Source organism: Pristis pectinata, chromosome 20 (genome assembly GCF_009764475.1).
Source record: "Pristis pectinata isolate sPriPec2 chromosome 20, sPriPec2.1.pri, whole genome shotgun sequence".
Taxonomy (NCBI): Eukaryota; Metazoa; Chordata; class Chondrichthyes; order Rhinopristiformes; family Pristidae; genus Pristis; species Pristis pectinata.
The window spans coordinates 2,811,955-2,831,243 of NC_067424.1; the positions used below are offsets into that span (position 1 = coordinate 2,811,955).

Consider the following 19,289-nt stretch of genomic DNA (forward strand, 5'->3'; position numbering starts at 1 on the left):
GGAGACAAGATGAACATGATGTAGGACAAGCAACAAACCAGCAAGCTTGAAATATCCAAGCTGAAGGAATCAGAAGAACGTGTCTACCACACTCTGGAGTAAACCCTCACCTAAAACGAGTCTAAGTCCTGGTTTCTTTCAGAAGCTATGTCATCAGATTTCTACTGGAGTTGTTCATAGTCGGCTAAAAGCTTGCCCTATATTAAGGGGATGACCAGATATTTTAAGATTTTACCAGTCAAGAGTGAAACAGAAGTGATTATCATACCGATCCATAAGTGAATTGCGTAAGTTATACAGTGTGATTATCTTGGTGATATATACTGAACCGCATGTGAGTGTGCTCAGGAAATCTCTTATTTACCAGCAGCCAAATGTTTCAAGTCCAATTAGTGAATGAAGATGACGTTAGCAGCAGCACATCAAGCCTAACACTTTGACCAAAGTCATACTGAGGTATGAGAGTAGGAGTGTGGGTGTGATTTATTGCTCTTGCATTATCAAACAGAGCTGTACTGTAGAAAGGGCAATGGATCTTTTAAGTTATAACAGCTAAGATCTTTAGGGCGTGGTTTGATAGCAGTCTTGAGTGGGGCCTGATAAAGAACAAGTCTTGACTCACTATTGCATATCATTGTCAAACCTGCTTAGATATTCAGAACAAAAATCAAGCCAGATTTCAGGAAAAAGAAACTTGCTTCATATTGTTCTCAATGTACTAGGGGTATCATACTTTAATATTAAAAACTACAATAGTCTTGAGGGTCAAATGGATAAAGAATAATTTTATGCACTTTAATGCAACTTGGAAATGACCTTCAGAGTTGAAATACATAATGAATATCTGCTAAACATTTTGCCCGGAAAAAGACCTATATAAAGAAACTTTTTCAATTGACACATGTTCTTGGGTTTAATTTGCAGCACACCATAGCATTAGCTAACTAATTTTGGAAGCACAGTACGTAGAGGTATACTATTTCCATTTGAATCAGCCACTTGTACCAAATTGGTCCTTAGTTTGCCAGATGGGCCAATAGTTGAGGGCAACTTGGAAATAATTCCAGGCAAGGAACCATCTGGTGTACATTTCACTGGAGTTGGCTTTTCCACAGTGGACGCTTTGGGTAAACGTCTCGTTAGCCACGGCTGCCTCAAAGCCTGGGAAGGTGTTAGGCGACATGATGGCTCCCACTCCAAACATTTCTTCAGGAAGCTGATGAATTGTGCATCATCACAACCCTTCAAGGCTACCACCCAGGCCTTGCTACCTGGTGGCCCTCGCACCTTACCTCTTCTAGAACGACCACCATTCAGAACCACTGTGCTGTCTGGAAGTGTGGTGATAGTGCAATAGCGAGGTTGATTCTTGGAGTTGAAGAAGTTCTTGGCTCGCTTGCAGTGATCCAACATCCTTTGAGGTGGTAACCCTAAAAGTTCTAAGATACAAGCCAACTGATCACCTTCATCTTCTCCTGGAAAGAGAGGGTACCCAGTCAATAGTTCAGCAAGGATACAACCGAAACTCCACATGTCAATGGGCATACCATAACGTGAGCCAAGGATAACCTCAGGAGCTCGATAAAACCGTGACTGGATATACGTGAAGACACGCTGATGCTCATAGCAGCTGGACCCAAAATCAATCACTTTGATACCACTACGGCCTTGTTGTTTTAGTAAAATATTCTCTGGCTTCAAATCACAATGAATTATTCGATTCTTGTGCAAGGCTTCCAGGCACTGAAGGATGGAATGGGCAAATTTTCGTACCAGCTGAAGGCTGAATCCCTGAAACTTGTTTCGTTTAATCAGTTCATACAGGTTCATGCTTAGCAGTTCAAAGGTCATGCAGGTGTGGTTGCGGAAAGTGAAGTTCTCCAGCATGTGGATAATGTTCATCTGCAGGTTCTTGTCCTGCTTCCTCAAGTGCTCCAGGATTCGGATCTCCTCTGCCGCTTGCCGATGGAACCGCTTCTCATTTCGCACCATCTTCAATGCAAGGTGCTGCCGTGTTTTATGGTCATATACCTTTGCCACCTGCCCAAAGCTTCCCTTCCCGATAACTTTAAGTATTTCATATCTATATGCTATATGGTCGTGAGGAAGAAGAATGTAAGCTGCATGATCATCATCATAGCCACAGTTGTTTGATCCACCTACAACACCTTGCCGCTTTTTTGCATTTAAACCCATGAAGTAAATTTCAGGATAGTTGAAAATTTCCTGATGTTCAAAGGAAGTCAGCTTGTGCATGTGCAGTTTCATGGCTTGGGTCGGTGATATAGCATTTTTTGATTTCAGTAAAATGCCGTCTGATTTAGACAAAGCTGAACTATCCAGGCACTTATCTTTAAGCGACGGTAGCACTGGTCTACAAGTACGGGATTCCGAATGGTGCAAAGTTGCATTACTTCGCCTGTTTCCAGCATCTTCAAACAAATGTTGCACCTTGACCTGAGTCCGACATGTAGCTGGCAGATGGTCTCTCATTGTACTCTTGCCAATCTAAAATTTGTGCAAAAGAGAGGACTCATTTTGTCTGAACAAACGCAAGCAACAATAGCTAAAATAGCACAACTATAAATCATTGCACCTTTTGGACCATAAGACAGAGGAGCAGAATTAGGCAATTTGGCCCATCGTGTCTGCTCCACCATTTGAACACAGCTGATTTTTTCCCCCTCAACCCCATTCTCCTGCCTTCTTCCCGTAACCTTTGACACCCTTACTAATCAAGAATCCATCAACCTTCACTTTAAATATACCCAATGACTTGGCCTCCACAGCCGTCTGTGGCAATGAATTCCACAGATTCACCACCCTCTGGCTAAAGAAATTTCTCTTCATCTCTGTTCTAAAGGGAAGTCCTTCTATTCTGAGGCAGTGCCCTCTGGTCCTGGACTCTCCCACTACTGGAAACATCCTCTCCACGTCCACTCTATCCAGGCCTTTCAATATTCAGTAGGTTTCAGTAAGATTCCACCCGCCACCACCACCCCCCCCCCCCCCCCCCCCCCAATCCTTCTAAACTCCAGCAAGTACAGGCCCAGTCAAATGCACCTCATACGTTAACCCTTTCATCCCTAGGATCATTCTCGTAAACCTCCTCTGGACCCTCTCCAGAGCCAGCACATCCTTCCTTAGATATGGGGCCCAAAACTGTTCACAATACTCCAAATGTGGTCTGACCAATGCCTTATAAAGCCTCAGCATTACACCCTTGCTTTTATATTCTAGTCCTCTCAAAATGAATGCTGATATTGCATTTGCCTTCCTCACTAATCAACTCAACCTGCAAATTAACCTTTAGGGAATCCTGCGCTAGGACTCTCAAATCCCTTTGTACCTCTGATTTCTGAATTCGCACCATTTAGAAAATAGTCTGCGCCTTTATTCCTTCTACCAAAGTGCATGACCGTACACTTCCCTATGCTATATTCCATCTGCCATTTCTTTGCCCATTCTCCCAACCTGTCCAAGTCCTTCTGCAGACTCCCTGTTTCAACACTACCTACTCCTCCACCTATCTTTGTATCATCTGCAAACTTGGCCACAAAGCCATCAATTCCGTCATCCAGATCATTAACATATAACAAGAAAAGTAGCAGACCCAACACCGACCCCTGCGGAACACCAATAGTCACTGGCAGCCAACCAGAAACCCCCCCTTTATTCCCACTTGTTACCTTCTGCCAGTCAGCCAATCCTCTATTTATGCTAGTACCTTTCCTGCAATACCACGGACTCCTATCTTGTTTAGCATCCTCATGTGCAGCACCATTTTAAAGGCCTGAAAATCCAAGTAAACAACATCCACTGACTCTCCTTTATCTATCCTGCCTATTACTTCCTCAAAGAATTCCAACAGAGATGTCAGGTAGGATCTCCCCTTAAGGAAACCAGGTTGACTTTGGCCTATTTTAACATGTGCTTCCAAGTACCCTGAAACCCCATCCTTAGTGGTGGACTCTAAAATCTTACCAACCACTGAAGTCAGGCTATCCGGCCTATAATTTCCTGTCTTTTGAGAAGGGAGGGAGGCATTGTTAAAAAAAGTAGCTAGTTACATTCTCACTAGACTCCCTTTTAGGATCATGCACTAATTTTATTGGAATCATGAATATAACTTGGATAAATACACCTCATGCAAATTCTGAACACCCATCACTACTTGGTAATTAAAGATTCAGGACGCTCTCAGTGATTATAAATTCTCTTGCACAGTAGCCAGTCGATCATCAAGGACAAGCGCAAAGGGCAAATAGGATTTGGAGCAAGTTAGGACAGGCGTAGCAACCCTGCCTACACAGTTGAAAAAATCTCGACAGCCAGTGGAGCCATGCCAACAGCTGTCAAACCTGTCACATTGTTGGTTTTGTATCTCCATGGCATTCAGAAGCATTCAAAAACTTAAAAACCAAGTAAACAATTAAAATGGTAAAAGCTATTTTAGTCAAATACATCTTAAACAATTAAAAATATTAAGGCAAACTGAAGTAATTCCAAAACTGGAAATTACTTTACTTATCCTTGCCCCTCAGAGCTGTTCTCATCTTTTCAAATGAATGGACTTGCCACACAGCCTGGCACATATTCAGCAGGTGTAATCCCCAGGGTAAGTGCAGGAGATTTCAACAAGTTGTTGCTGTGCCAATCTGCATCATCAGTATAACTTTGGGGCACAGATAAGAAATTACTAGCCGAACTTGGCCAGCAGATTCAGGCTTTCTGCTCCTGCCCAGGAGCTCTGTACAGGGGAAGCAGGCATGGGTATGAGAAATTGTGGGGAATACCCAGGGGGTTTCATCATTTTCCAAGCCATAATATTCAAAAATTGTATTTTAACTCAAATCATTCACTGATTTTAAAGCTGAAAGCCCAGAAAAATTGTATTTTAACTCAAATCATTCACTGATTTTAAAGCTGAAAGCCCAGATGTTTTGAATATACAAAAATTAATATTGTTCAAATTTTCAATTTTCTTGATACCAAACAGAAAATTCCCCATGAATGCCACTTCCGTGGAACTAATAGTCAACAATAGGTTTCAAAAAAAAAGCTGTAGACATTTTCAAGCAAAGAAACTCCTCTAGTCAGCCAACAGTTAGCAGAGTACACTGTACATTCCTTTCATAGCAAACTCCTGAGTCCATTTAGACTACACATCTGCCACAGGCCTTGCTGATATCATCTTTTGCTAAAATACTACCAGAACAAGTACACAGGATAGCCCATAATTGTAGGACAAACTGGAAACCAACCAGTGAGGCACACCAAACACCAGTGCAATAATTTAGTTGTCCAATTATAGCCAAAATGAATATATTATTTGATGACTTAACAAAGCAGCACAATAGTTATGGGCCCCTGCTAGTCTGTAAAATGTCCTTTATACTAATAATTTGCTTAATACATATAGCAGAGACCCACACTTGGGACTGGATTACAGTTTAAAGTATGTCAAAAATCACATTAATGTTATAGCAAAGCACTGCATCCCTTCATAAATAAAGTCCCCGAGATCATTTCAATGATACCTCAGAAAAACAAGAGAATTACGAGATTTAACAGCTATTTACATCATAACACCCTCAGCTGAGCGTCATTATGGTAGCAGAGGAGAATCAACTTTAAAATGGGTTAAAAAGATAAAGTGAAATAGGAGTTTCACTCTGCTCTCTACAGTGGCATCTTGTTTTCACCCCCAAAGTTACTTTCCTTGCCATAAACCCTTTCACTTCTTCCTCTCCCACCATCCAGGGACCCAAGCAAGTGCTTCCAGGTGAAGCAGCAACTTACTTGCGTTTCTTCCAATTTAGTATACTGCATTCAATGTTCATAACATTGTCTATTCTAGACTGGAGAAATGATATGTGGATTGAGTGACTGATCTGTGGAGCACCAAAATTCAGTCTAGAGTAACCACCCCCAGCTTCCCACTTCCTGCCACTTTAGTTATCCATCCCACTCTAACCCACCGTGGCCTCCTGCGCTGTTCTAACGAGACCCAATGCAAGTCTGAGGAACAGCACTTCATAGAACAATACAGCATTTGGACAGGCCATTTGGCCCATGATGTGCCGACCTTAATGCCAATCCATACCCCTCCATTCCCTTCATATTCATGTGTCTATCTAAAACGTCTTAAACTCCACCAAACTGCCTGCTTCCATTGGTATCCATTCCAGGCACCTACCACTCTCCGCGTAAAAAACTTGCCCCTCATGTTACCTTTATACTCTATCTCCTGCCCCCCCAAAAAAAACTTTAAAAGCATGTCCTCTGGTATTTGACATTCTGACCATCTACCCTAGTTATGTCTCTCATAATTTTAAAACCTCTATCAAGTCTCCCCTCAGCCTCGAGCATTTAGGGAGAACAACCCAAGTAAACCTCTTCTGCACCCTTTCCAGTCTCCATATCCTTCCTATAATGGGGCAATTGGAACTGCACACAATACTCCAAGTGTGGGCTGACTAGAGTTTTATACAGCTGCAGCATGACTTCCTTACTCTTATACTCAACACCCCTACCAATGAAGGCAAGCATCCCAGACGCTTTCTTTACCACCTTATCCACTTGCATAGCCACTTTCAGTGAACTATGGACCTGGACCCCAAGATCCTTCTGTACTTCAACGCTAATAAGGAGCCTACCATTAACTGTACACTTTCTCCTTTCATTTGAACTAAAGTGCAACACCTCACACTTGCCCAGATTAAGCTCCATCTGCTACTTCTCTGCCCACATCAGTAACTGATCTATATCCTGGTGTGTTCTTTGATAGTCCTTTACACTGTTCACAACTCCACCAATCTTGGTGTCATCTTCCATCAGAGAACATTACACCCTTCCAAATTCACTGAACTCTGCAACTTCAGGTAACTTGCTTTCTCTCTGGATGACAACAGGCCAGGTCATCCATCTACGACACTGGCTCAACTCTTCTCTCTGTCAACACATACTGACCTGCTGGGCATGTCCTATAGCCCTGTATTTCACAACTTCTACATTCTTTTGTATCCTAACTCTCTAATAAGTCCTGATTTCATAGTTTTTAAGAATAAGGAATCACGTTCTCCCTCCCTACTTGCCCCCATAAACCCATCAACCAGACGCCCTTATTTATAGCTTATTCCCAGGACAATCACGTTGCTGTGGGTCTGGCATAATAAAGGAGAGTCCAGGGAAGAATGCCAGACATCCTTCCCTATCAGACCACAGTCAACTACGTGGGGCTTTTATGACAATCTGGCATAAAACCTGCTTGTCATAATTATTTGGACGAGAATGCTGATGGATTGATTAGTAAATTTGGTTTTTCATTGTGAACAAGTTTGCAGTTACCAAAATTGACAGTACAGTGGACAGTAAATAAAGTTGCCCATGATTACAGCAAGATCTAGATCAACTAGGAAAATGGGCAAGGGAATGGTACATGGAATCTAACTCTAACAAGTACAAAGTTTGGGAAGTTAAACCAAGGCAGGACAGTGAATGGAAAGGCCTGGGGAGTGTTGTTGAACAGAGAAACCTTGGGGTGCAAGTACACTGTTCCCTGAAAGTGATAGCACAGGTAGCCAGCATGGTGAAGGCATATGGCCCTCATTGCCCAAGGCATTGATTATAGGGGTTGGCACGTGATGTTACAGTTGTACAAAATATTGATTAGGCTGCATTTGGAGTACTGTGTGCAGTCCTGGTCACCACACTACAGGAGAGATGTTATTAAATTAGAGAGAGGTTGAAGTAAAGATTCACAAGGATATTGCCAGGACTGGAGGGCTTGAGTTATAAGGAGAGACTCAATTGGCTGGGTCTGTTTTCCCTGTAGCAAAGCAAGCTGAGAGGTGGCATGATAAGAGGTTTATACTATTATGGCAGGAATAAATAGATCACTGCCCCCCCACCCCAGTGTCATGGTAAATTTTGAACATGTTTCTCTGTCATCAGTCCAATAACTAAACCACTCTACCCAATTTCTGACCAAATGTTCACAATGAACCATCTGCAACACATGAAAGTAACTGAAATAACTTGCTTCATTTTCTGTTGAAGAGGAGTGGGTACAATGGTGAAAGGATCCCCCTAGATCACCAGGGGCAGCCCCTCAACCTGTGGTACGAGCGTGTTCCTCGAGTGATATTTTATAACTGATATCAATGAGCCAGAGTTAAACTGGTTAACTATTGCCATAACAGAGTGAGAAATTTATAACAGTGCGACATCTCAAAACCTACTCTGACCCAGAACCAAGTGAGTTTAAAATAAGAGTTGATTTCATTGAAAGGGACTGAGGGAATAGATTTTGAGGGAGGGCAGGCACAGTAGTGTAGTGGTTAGCATAACACTATTACAGGACCAGCGACCCGGGTTAAGTTCCAGCCACTGTCTGTTTGTACCTTTTCCCGTGTCTGCGTGGGTTTCCTCCGGGTGCTCCAGTTTCCTCCCACATTCCAAAGATGTACAGGTTAGGAAGTTGTGGGCATGCTATGTTGGCACCGGAAGTGTGGTGACACTTGTGGGCTGCCCCCAGAACACTCTACGCAAAAGATGCATTTCACTGTGTGTTTCGATGCCCACAGCTCCTAGCGTGTACCTTTGGAATGTGGGAGGAAACCGGAGCACCTGGAAGAAACTCATGTAGACACAGGGAGAACGTACAAACTCCTTGCATAGCGTCGGGTATTGAACCTGGGTTGCTGGCACTGTAATAGCGTTACGCTAACCACTACGCTAACATACTCTGTGCTACTTAGTAATCTATAGAATCCTCTGCATCTGAATCTACTTACTCTGTTGCTCAGTCAAGTTTATAAGTCTGTTGAACCTTACAAAATAATTGTAAGATGGCATTGTTTTACAGTGCTCTAGCACACATTGTTCACGTGCTTACCGTTAAGCTATTAAGAGATGGTAATCCCACAGGGCTTCCTTTGTCTGTGCTTGAAGTTTGGACTTCAGCCTGGTCTACATGCAAACAAGAGTCAAACAAGTCATCCCCAAATCGGGCTGCAAATAGAAAGGACACCATTACTAGTAAATAAAAAATACAAGAGGTACATTGTAATTTTTGCAGAAAATCAGATTTTTCATTTAGAAAGCCTTTCAGTGAGGAAGACAAGTGGCTTCTTAAAATGTGCAATAATTTATACTCTGCTTTCCTAAATAAATGCGCACCTTTCAGGAATTCCAGACATTAGCCAGTCGAAAAAGAATAGTAAAATTCTCAACAGTAAATCAATTTTGTTGTTTCCTCTTTCTCTGGATCAACAGCTGCTCTGCTCTCCCTTCTTTGAGAGGGTCCAAAAAGGACAAACTAACTGCTCCACTCTATGAACTTTACAGAAAAAGAAAAGGATATTCTTTTGAATTGGTGGTGTCTTATACTCGAGTCTGCAGAGCTGCAGCTACTTGTACTCTATTTCACCCAATCACCAAAGCTTAAAAGTAGAGGTCAGAGTACAAACTGTGACGAGAATGGGAATTAGCTTAGGAAGCAGGTCAATAATGACATTTAGGATTCACTTCAATACACTCTTCCAAGAAATAAAACAATAAAAGGTAATGGAAAAAGCGAATTGGTGTTACTCTAGTTACTTCAATGTAGAAACAGCACTGGTTTAGCTATATGTTGCTGTTTCTACATGTTGTAAAAAGATTTTTATAATTGTGTTACAGCTATAATTTACTTGGTATACAGTGTTACAGTGTATACAGTGTTAAAAAGCTTTGCACCCAACTCCCACGAAGTGGGAAAATCTAGGCTGGCATTACAGTACAATATTAAGGATGAACTGCAATGTCAGGAGGTGACAGCTTTCAGATGAGTATTTCAGCTGGGGTCTCATCTCTCAAGTGGATGTAAAAGATCCCAAGGCACAAATTGAAAAGTACCCTGACCAACACTTACCACTCAACCTGTCATTAAGCAAGTTATCTTGCCCTCATCATACTGCTCTTCGTGGAAAGTTGCTGTGCAGAGAGTAGCTGTCACATTTCCTACATGACAACAGTGACAACAGAAGCAATCCACTAGTTCTAAAGCACTTCAGGACATGAAAGACCCTGCGGTATTGCAAGTTTACAGCTTTTACTGAACCAAGATGTTCCAGGTAGAAGCATGACAGCAATGAATGAAGTAAGATTTGAAAAAGAAGCTGGTCTTGCCTCTGAAATTTGGAAAAAAGAAATCAGAAGCAGAATTCCATTGTACAATTAGTTAGAATCATAGATACGAACAGAAGAGCGCAAGTAATTCTGGTCTTCTGTGAAAGTTGAATCCCGAGGTTACATTTCTTTCTGTAGGTTGAAATTTCTGCCATTTCTGGGTGACGCAAACACATGAAGTTGAGCAACAATGGTGGAAGGTCAATGTGTAAAGTTATTAGTTTATAAGGGTGCAATCAGCGTATTACAGATTTCATGAAGCAAGTCTTTGTTCACTGGGCTGATCAAGGGTCACATATTCCAAAAAAACTTGCAACGATACTATTACACCAGGTGACTGAAGAAACAGTTATACTATCGCAGTCATAGTTCAGTCAAACAGTCAATCTTAGATTCCAATTCTGTTCAGAGTCATACAGCACAAACAGGCCCTTCGGACAGAGTGGTTCATGCCAACCAAGCTAGTCCCATTTGCCCATGTTTGGCCCATATCCCTCTAAACCTTTCCTGCCCATGTACCCGTCCAAATGCCTTTTAAATGTTGTCAATGTACTGGTCTCAACCACTTCCTCTGGCAGCTCCTTCCATATACTGACCACCCTCTGGGTGAAAAAGTTGCCCCTTAGGTTCCTATTAAGTCCCCCCCTCACCTTAAACTAGCTCTTAATTCCCCAATCCTGGGAAAAAGACTGCATGCATTCACCCTATCTATGGCCCTCATGATTTTATACACCTCTATAAGGTCACCCCTCAGTCTCCTGCACCCAATGAAGCAAGTCCCAACCTGCTCAACCCCTCCGCATAACTCAATCGCCAGAGTCCCAGGAACATCCCCTTGAGCCCCAGCAACATGTATTACCTGCGCTCAAAGAATCTGTGACAGTGAGTGTTTTCATCCACTATGCATTAAGCAAATCATTTCCCAAAGCTTTCAGATGCACCACTAGGCACTGACAGCACATACACAGCGTCGACATGGACTGGCAACCATAGAAATATTCACAATTGTTTATGTCATAACCACATAGTGTCATCAGTCAATGGATTCTACCTTTATTTTCAAAAAGGGATCAAGAATCATGTTCCAAACTTAGAAACATGTAAAATCTAAACAGTTGGTTTAACAGACAAAATTCAATTGATCACCTTTGGAAAAATAATTATCAATGCCCATTCTTGTTGCCAGCATTTAAAAAGTATGATCAAGACTGAGAAATCAGTTGAAGACATCACATAACAGAATGACGCTAGCAACTTTTGACAACAAAAGGTTATGTTAAGAGACAACAACTGCAAAACAAAGTAAAACATTTCAATTACGGACTACTTGGTATTCACTGCCATAAGCAGAGAATAAGTCTATTTTTGTAGGATTATCCAAAGACACTTCAACATTCAAGTTAATATTATAACATTCAAAGTGAATTCACTAAAGGGAAATTTTACTATTCAATGCACTGGATTATGAAATATCTCAAAGAACTGGGGTGGCATGTGATGTTGCCACATAGCACAAGATATGCAGGTTCAGTCCTGACCTCAAGTGCGGTTTGTGCAGAATTTGCACATCATCTGTGACCACGTGGGTTCCCTCCAGGTGTACTGGTTTCCTCACATATCCCAAAGATGTGTGGGTTGGTAAGTTAATTGGCTACCGTGAATTGCCATTACTGTGCAGATGAATGGTGGAACCTTGGAAGAGTTGAGGAGTATGTGGGGAGAACAACTAAAGGATTAATGTAGGATGAGTGTAAGTGGGTGCTTGATGGTGCCTGGACATGGTGGGCTGAAGGGCCCGTTTAAGTTAACTGGACCATCACAGAATAGTACAAGGACGATGATCAGAGGTAAATTTTAAAGAGCACTTTAGAGGAGAAAGGTACAAGGCCCAAGAATGTCAGGAATTCCTATGCTTAGGGCCAAAGTGTAAATGAATTGACCTGTACGATCCGTATGCAAGACAAAGCTTTCATTGTACCTCGGTACAAGCAACAATAATAACCAATACCAAAGCATACACAACCAAAGGTGGAGTGAGTGAAGAGACCCAAAATGATGTAGTGCAGAAATCCAGAACAGGATTAAGGCTGGAAGAGGTGGAAAAGAAAAAGAAATGATGGAGCAACAGAGCAAGTTAAAAGATGAGAATTTTAAAATTAGGGCATTTGAAAACAGTGCCCATCTGGGCAACAGATGGGAGCAATTATAGGTGTGTGGAGTGCTCAATTCTACTAAAATAACCAAAGATTAAGAGCAATTTTAAGACAGGAAGTCTTGAGCAGGAAATCCAAGGGGGTAATTTTTAAAAGAGCTAAAAACAAGTTAACAAAAAAAATGGAACATATTAAAGGGAAATATTAAATGGAATAAAGCCAACACCAATCAAAGAAAAATATGAATAATGGATTTTAAAACCACATTGAAAGGATTCCAATGGAGCCAAACCATTAGAGCCAAGTCTCAAGCACACTGATAACCAATGCAGAAGTATCTCAGCAAAACAATACAGAAATATTGGGTGGTAAAAATCTAACCAGATTTAGGGAAAGAAACTGAAAATAGAAAACACAGCCTGGGAAGAACACCCAGATCACCACCCACATACACATCAACAGCACTACTGACACTAGTGGGCACACATACACAGTGCCAACCCCATCTCACACAGCAAACCCCCCACCACCCGCACTGCACAAACTACTCGCCACCTCTCCCTCCACCCCTCCCCCACCTACCACCCTTCCCCCCATTCTCCCCTACCCCTCATCACCGCCCACCCCTTACCCTCCAACCCATCCCCCACCCACGCCATCCTCCCCATCCCACTCACCCCTTACCCTCCACCCCTTCCCATACCATCTCCCACCCATCCATGCTACTCACCGCCCACCCTTCCCCTCCAGACCCCATCCCCCACCCATGCCATCCCATCCCCCATTCAGCCCCCTACCCCTTCAACCCATCCCTCACCCATGTCTTCCTCCCCATCCCACTCACCCCTTACCACCCCATCCCCACCCATGCCATCCTCCCCATCCCCCACTCACCACCCATCCCCCATCCATGCCATCTCATCCCCCATTCAGCCCCCTACCCTTTCTCCTCCAACCCATCCCCCACCCATGCCATCTCATCCCCCATTCAGCCCCCTACCCTTTCTCCTCCAACCCATCCCCCACCCATGCCATCCCATCCCCCATTCAGCCCCCTACCCCTTCCCCTCCAACCCATCCCTCACCCACCATCCTCCCCCACCCATGCCATCCCATCCCCCATTCAGCCCCCCACCCATGCCATCCCATCCCCCATTCAGCCCCCTACCCCTTCCCCTCCAACCCATCCCTCACCCACCATCCTCCCCCACCCATGCCATCCCCCATTCAGCCCCCTACCCCTTCCCCTCCAACCCATCCCCCACCCATGCCATCCCATCCCCCATTCAGCCCCCTACCCCTTCCCCAACCCATCCCCCACCCATGCCATCCCATCCCCCATTCAGCCCCCTACCCCTTTCCCTCCAACCCATCCCCCACCCATGCCATCCCATCCCCCATTCAGCCCCCTACCCCTTCAACCCATCCCTCACCCATGTCTTCCTCCCCATCCCACTCACCCCTTACCACCCCATCCCCACCCATGCCATCCTCCCCATCCCCCACTCACCACCCATCCCCCATCCATGCCATCTCATCCCCCATTCAGCCCCCTACCCTTTCTCCTCCAACCCATCCCCACCCATGACATCCCATCCCCCATTCAGCCCCCTACCCCTTCCCCTCCAACCCATCCCTCACCCACCATCCTCCCCCACCCATGCCATCCCATCCCCCATTCAGCCCCCTACCCCTTCCCCTCCAACCCATCCCCCACCCATGCCATCCCATCCCCCATTCAGCCCCCTACCCCTTCAACCCATCCCCCACCCATGCCATCCCATCCCCCATTCAGCCCCCTACCCCTTCCCCTCCAACCCATCCCTCACCCATCCCCATCCCCCACCCATGCCTTCCTCCCCATCCCACTCACCCCGTACCCTACAACCCCCCCCACCACCGCCCACCCTTCCCCTCCAACCCATCCCCCACCCATGCCATCCCATCCCATCCCCCATTCAGCCCCCTACCCCTTCAACCCATCCCCCACCCATGCCATCCCATCCCCCATTCAGCCCCCTACCACTTCCCCTCCAACCCATCCCTCACCCGCCATCCTCCCCCACCCATGCCATCCCATCCCCCATTCAGCCCCCTACCCCTTCAACCCATCCCCCACCCATGCCATCCCATCCCCCATTCAGCCCCCTACCCCTTCAACCCATCCCCCACCCATGTCATCCCATCCCCATTCAGCCCCCTACCCCTTCAACCCATCCCTCACCCATCCCCATCCCCCACCCATGCCTTCCTCCCCATCCCACTCACCCCGTACCCTACAACCCCCCCCACCACCGCCCACCCTTCCCCTCCAACCCATCCCCCACCCATGCCATCCCATCCCATCCCCCATTCAGCCCCCTACCCCTTCAACCCATCCCCCACCCATGCCATCCCATCCCCCATTCAGCCCCCTACCCTCACCCGCCATCCTCCCCCACCCATGCCATCCCATCCCCCATTCAGCCCCCTACCCCTTCAACCCATCCCCCACCCATGCCATCCCATCCCCCATTCAGCCCCCTACCCCTTCAACCCATCCCCCACCCATGTCATCCCATCCCCATTCAGCCCCCTACCCCTTCAACCCATCCCTCACCCATCCCCATCCCCCACCCATGCCTTCCTCCCCATCCCACTCACCCCGTACCCTACAACCCTCCCCACCCCATCCCCCACCACCGCCCACCCTTCCCCTCCAACCCATCCCCCACCCATGCCATCCCATCCCCCATTCAGCCCCCTACCCCTTCCCCTCCACCCCATCCCCACCCAGCGGCCTCCCCAGCCCGTACCCGCGGCCGCCGCCTTCCTGCTCAGCATCGCTGCCGGGGAGCACTCCGCCGCCTCCGGCCGCTGCCCATCGCCCGCCCGACCGCCGTCAACTCCCATCCGCTGCTCCCGGGGCTGGGCCGGGTGGCGCAGGCTCGCCGGGAGTCCGGAGTCCGGGGTCCGGGGTCCGGGGCCCGGGGCCGCCCCTCAGCTCCGCTCCGGCCGTCCGTCCGTTACTCGCCCCCGCGCTGCCTCGCTGCGCGCTCCCGCCACCAAGCCCATGGAGAGCGCGGCCCCGACCGCCGGCCGCTCCTCCGCTCACGCCGCCCTCTGTCGGCGGGAGGACCGTCACTGCAAGGAGGCGCCCAGGTCCCAGACAATGGCTTCACCATTTGGTCCACGTTGGTCCAGCCTTTGGAAATACTTACATTTCTGCAGGGCTTCCTCAACCACAGGTGGTCCCAAAGTGCTTTATGCTCAAGAAAGTGCGTGTGAAGAGAGGTCACTGTTCCAATTTTTAAAAAATGCTCAATCTAATCCATGGTAGATTTAAATGCCTCTATAGGAAGTCGCTCAATTATTGATCTTCAACATCATTTCTCAGTTAAATACCAGGCAGACCTTTGACTTTACAATGACCACAATATTCCACGTAACGTGTTTCTTTCCCAGTTTTGCGATGGAAAGTGCCCGTGTGAACTTGTCACTCAATTCAGTCTGCAAGGGTGATCCAAGCTTCCAGCTGAATGGTTTCTCAATTCTCTGCTCCACTGTCACTCAGACCTGGCCCTCTTTGGCCTCTTATACCATCTCATCTTCTCTTTTGCCTGTTATAGCTCATCACAGTGACTAGTGGTGTCCCGCAGGGATCGGTTCTGGGACCTCTACTTTTTGTGATATTTATAGATGACTTAGATGAGGGGGTGGAGGGCTGGGTTAGTAAGTTTGCGGACGACACTAAGATCGGCGGTGTTGTGGATAGTGTGGAGGGCTGTCGGAGCTTACAGAGGGATATTGATAGGATGCAGAGCTGGGCTGACAAGTGGCAGATGGAGTTCAATCTGGAGAAGTGTGAGGTGGTACACTTTGGAAGGACAAACTCCAGGGCAGAGTACTGGGTAAATGGCAAGGTACTTGGCAGTGTGGAGGAGCAGAGGGATCTGGGGTTTCATATCCACAGTTCATTGAAAGTTGCCTCACAGGTGGAAAGAGCAGTTAAGAAGGCCAATGGGATGTTGGCTTTCATAAGTCGTGGGATTGAGTTTAAGAGCCGCGAGGTGATGATGCAGCTTTACAAAGCTCTAGTTAGGCCACACTTGGAGTACTGTGTTCGGTTCTGGTCGCCTCATTATAGGAAGGATGTGGAGGCATTGGAGAGGGTGCAGAGGAGATTTACCAGGATGCTGCCTGGATTGGAGAGTATTGAATATGAGGAGAGGCTTAAGGTGCTGGGGCTTTATTCACTGGAAAGGAGGAGGATGAGAGGAGACATGATAGAGGTATATAAAATATTGAGAGGAATAGATAGAGTAGACAGTCAGCGCCTCCTTCCCAGGGCACCAATGCTCGAGACGAGAGGTCATGGCTTTAAGGTTATGGGTGGGAGGTTCAGGGGAGATGTCAGAGGGAGGTTTTTCACCCAGAGAGTGGTTGGTGCATGGAATGCACTGCCTGGGGTGGTGGTGGAGGCAGATACATTGAACAGGTTCAAGAGCTTGTTGGATAGGCATATGGAGGAATGTGAGATAGAGGGATATGCGGGAGGAAGGGGTTAGGTAGTGTGAGGGTGGTCTGATGGACGGCACAACATGGTGGGCCGAAGGGCCTGTTTTGTGCTGTATGGTTCTATGGTTTCCCCCTCCCACCACAACTTTTACTCCTCATTCACCAACATACTTCCCTCTACTTCTCAAAAGTATACAAAGGTACAATAAATTAATGCTTTACATGCTTATCATTTTTTTCTTTAAACAATATATCCTACTTCCCAGAACTTTTAACAGATATATTAAACAAGTGAAAAAATTACTTTAAAAGAGGATTTAATTAACCTGGTTCAATGGTCTCCCATTCCATACCCCTTCTTCATTTGAAGACAATTTTGCACACTATTAGATTTGAAGAAAAATACCTCAGATCCAACACAAACCTTGGGATATACCAGGCACCAGTGATCCCAGTCCTCCAAAAGCATCTGAGACCTGGACTAGCTATGTCAGACCTCTCAAAGCACTGGAGAAATACCATCAATATTTCCCTGCTAAATCTTTCATATTCACTTGAAGGACCAGCAAACTTATGTCCTTTCCCAGGCCAACAGATCTTCAGACACTATGTTAGCAGATCAACATCAAACTCCTGAAGCAGATTGGAGGATAGGCATCGAAGAAATGCATTTTCCTGACTGATGCCAGGAGATCCTTGAATCATTACCACTCAAAGTGGAGGAGCATTCAGGATAGTATCGAGGTCCTCGAGTTCTTGCATCAGGAGCACACAGCAGCCTTGGCAAATTGGTGAACATAGAACATTACAGCATAGTACAGGCCATTCAGCCCACAATGTTGTGCCAACTTTTTAACCTACTCTAAGATCAATCTAACCCTTCCCTCCCACATACCCCTCCATTTTTCTATTATCCATGCGTTTCTTAATTGTCCCAAATGTATCTGCCTCTACCAGCACCCTACACACCTTACATCTGATCCCCCCCCGTACTTTTCTCCAATTACCTTAAAATTAAAATTAATCATTTCGACCCTGGAAAAAAGTCTCTGGCTGTCCATTCGATCTGTGCCTCTTATCATCTTGTACACCTCTATCAGGTCACCTCTCATCCTCCTTCTCTCCAAAGAGAAAAGCCCTAGCTCACTCAACCTATCGTCATAAGACATGCTCTCCGATCCAGGCAGCATCCTGGTAAATCTCCTCTGCACCCTGTCTAAAGCTTCCACATCCTTCCTATAGTGAGGCGACCAGAACTGAACACAATATTCTAAGTGTGGTCTAACCAGGGTTTTATAGAGCTGCAACATTACCTCACGGCTCTTGAACTCAATACCCTGACTAATGAAGGCCAACACTCCATACACCTTAACAACCCCATCAACTTGTGTGGCAACTTGTGAGGGATCTATGGACTTGGACCTCAAGATTCCTCCGTTCCTCCACACTGCTTAGAATCCTGCCAATAACCCTGTATTCTGCCTTCCAATTCCACCTTCCAAAGTGAATCACTTCATACTTTTCCAGGTCGAACTCCATCTACCACTTTTAGCCCAGCTTTGCATCCTACCAATGTCCCTTGTAACCCTCAACAACCTTCTGCACTATCCACAACACCACCAACCTTCGTGTCATCTGTACACTTACTAACCCACCCTTCCACTTCATCATCCAAATCATTTATATAAAAAAAATCAAAGAGCAGGGGTTCAGAACAGATCCCTGCAGAACACCACTGGTCACCGACCTCCAGGCAGAATACGCTCCACCTACAACCAGCCACTGCCTTCTATGGGTAAGCCTTCCTGGACACACCTAACAAATTCCGCCCCATCCAAACCTTTTGAACTAAGGAGGTGCCAATCAATATTAGGGAAGTTGAAATCACCCATGACAACAACCCTGTTATTTTTGCACCTTTCCAAAATCTGCCTCCCGACCTGTTCCTCAGTGCCTCTGTTGCTATTGGGGGGGGGGGGGGGTCTGTAGAATACTCCTAATAGAGTGATTGCTCCCTTCCTGTTTCTGACTTCCACCCACACTGACTCAGTAGACGATCCCTCGAGGATGTCTTTCCTTTCTGCAGCTGTGATACTATCCCTGATTAGCAAAGCCACTCCCCACCTCTTTTATCTCCCTCCCTGTCCCTTTTTTAAACATCTAAATCCTGGAACATCCAGCAGCCATTCCTGCCCTTGTGACAACCAAGTCTCTGTAATGGGCACAACATCATAGTTCCATGTACTGACCAATGGTCTAATTTTATCACCCTTGATCCTGATACTTCTTGCATTAAAATAGACACACTTCAACCCACCCAACTGACTGCAATTTTGCCCAATTAACTGCTTATCCTTCCTCACAGTCTCTCTACACACTGCATCAACTTGTACACCAACTGCCCCATCCTGACTTATCACTTGGATTCCCACCCCCCTGCCAAACTAGATTAAACCCTCTTCAACA

At 46.0% G+C, this 19,289-nt stretch overlaps 1 protein-coding gene across 1 annotated transcript; it reads right to left on the reverse strand.

Moving 5' to 3' along the window:
* Window positions 1–774: 774 nt before the first annotated feature.
* LOC127580957 (dual specificity tyrosine-phosphorylation-regulated kinase 2-like) lies at window positions 775–15,359 on the reverse strand. The gene is made up of 3 exons (XM_052034960.1): window positions 15,122–15,359; window positions 8,900–9,015; window positions 775–2,508 (listed from the first exon to the last, which is right to left on the reverse strand). Exons 1-3 carry the CDS (start codon window positions 15,216–15,218, stop codon window positions 937–939), a joined length of 1,785 nt encoding a protein of 594 aa, XP_051890920.1. The 5' UTR covers window positions 15,219–15,359; the 3' UTR covers window positions 775–936.
* Window positions 15,360–19,289: the final 3,930 nt, after the last annotated feature.

What these genes read in the sequence shown, in the direction of transcription:
- LOC127580957 (XM_052034960.1), bottom strand. Translation starts at nt 15,218, where the DNA reads ATGGGAGTTGACGGCGGTCGGGCGGGCGATGGGCAGCGGCCGGAGGCG. An exon ending in CAGGAAGGCGGCGGCCGCGG is followed by an intron (nt 9,016 to 15,121) that starts GTACGGGCTGGG and finishes TTCTATTTGCAG; the next exon opens with CCCGATTTGGGGATGACTTG. An exon ending in CATCTCTTAATAGCTTAACG is followed by an intron (nt 2,509 to 8,899) that starts GTAAGCACGTGA and finishes CACAAATTTTAG; the next exon opens with ATTGGCAAGAGTACAATGAG.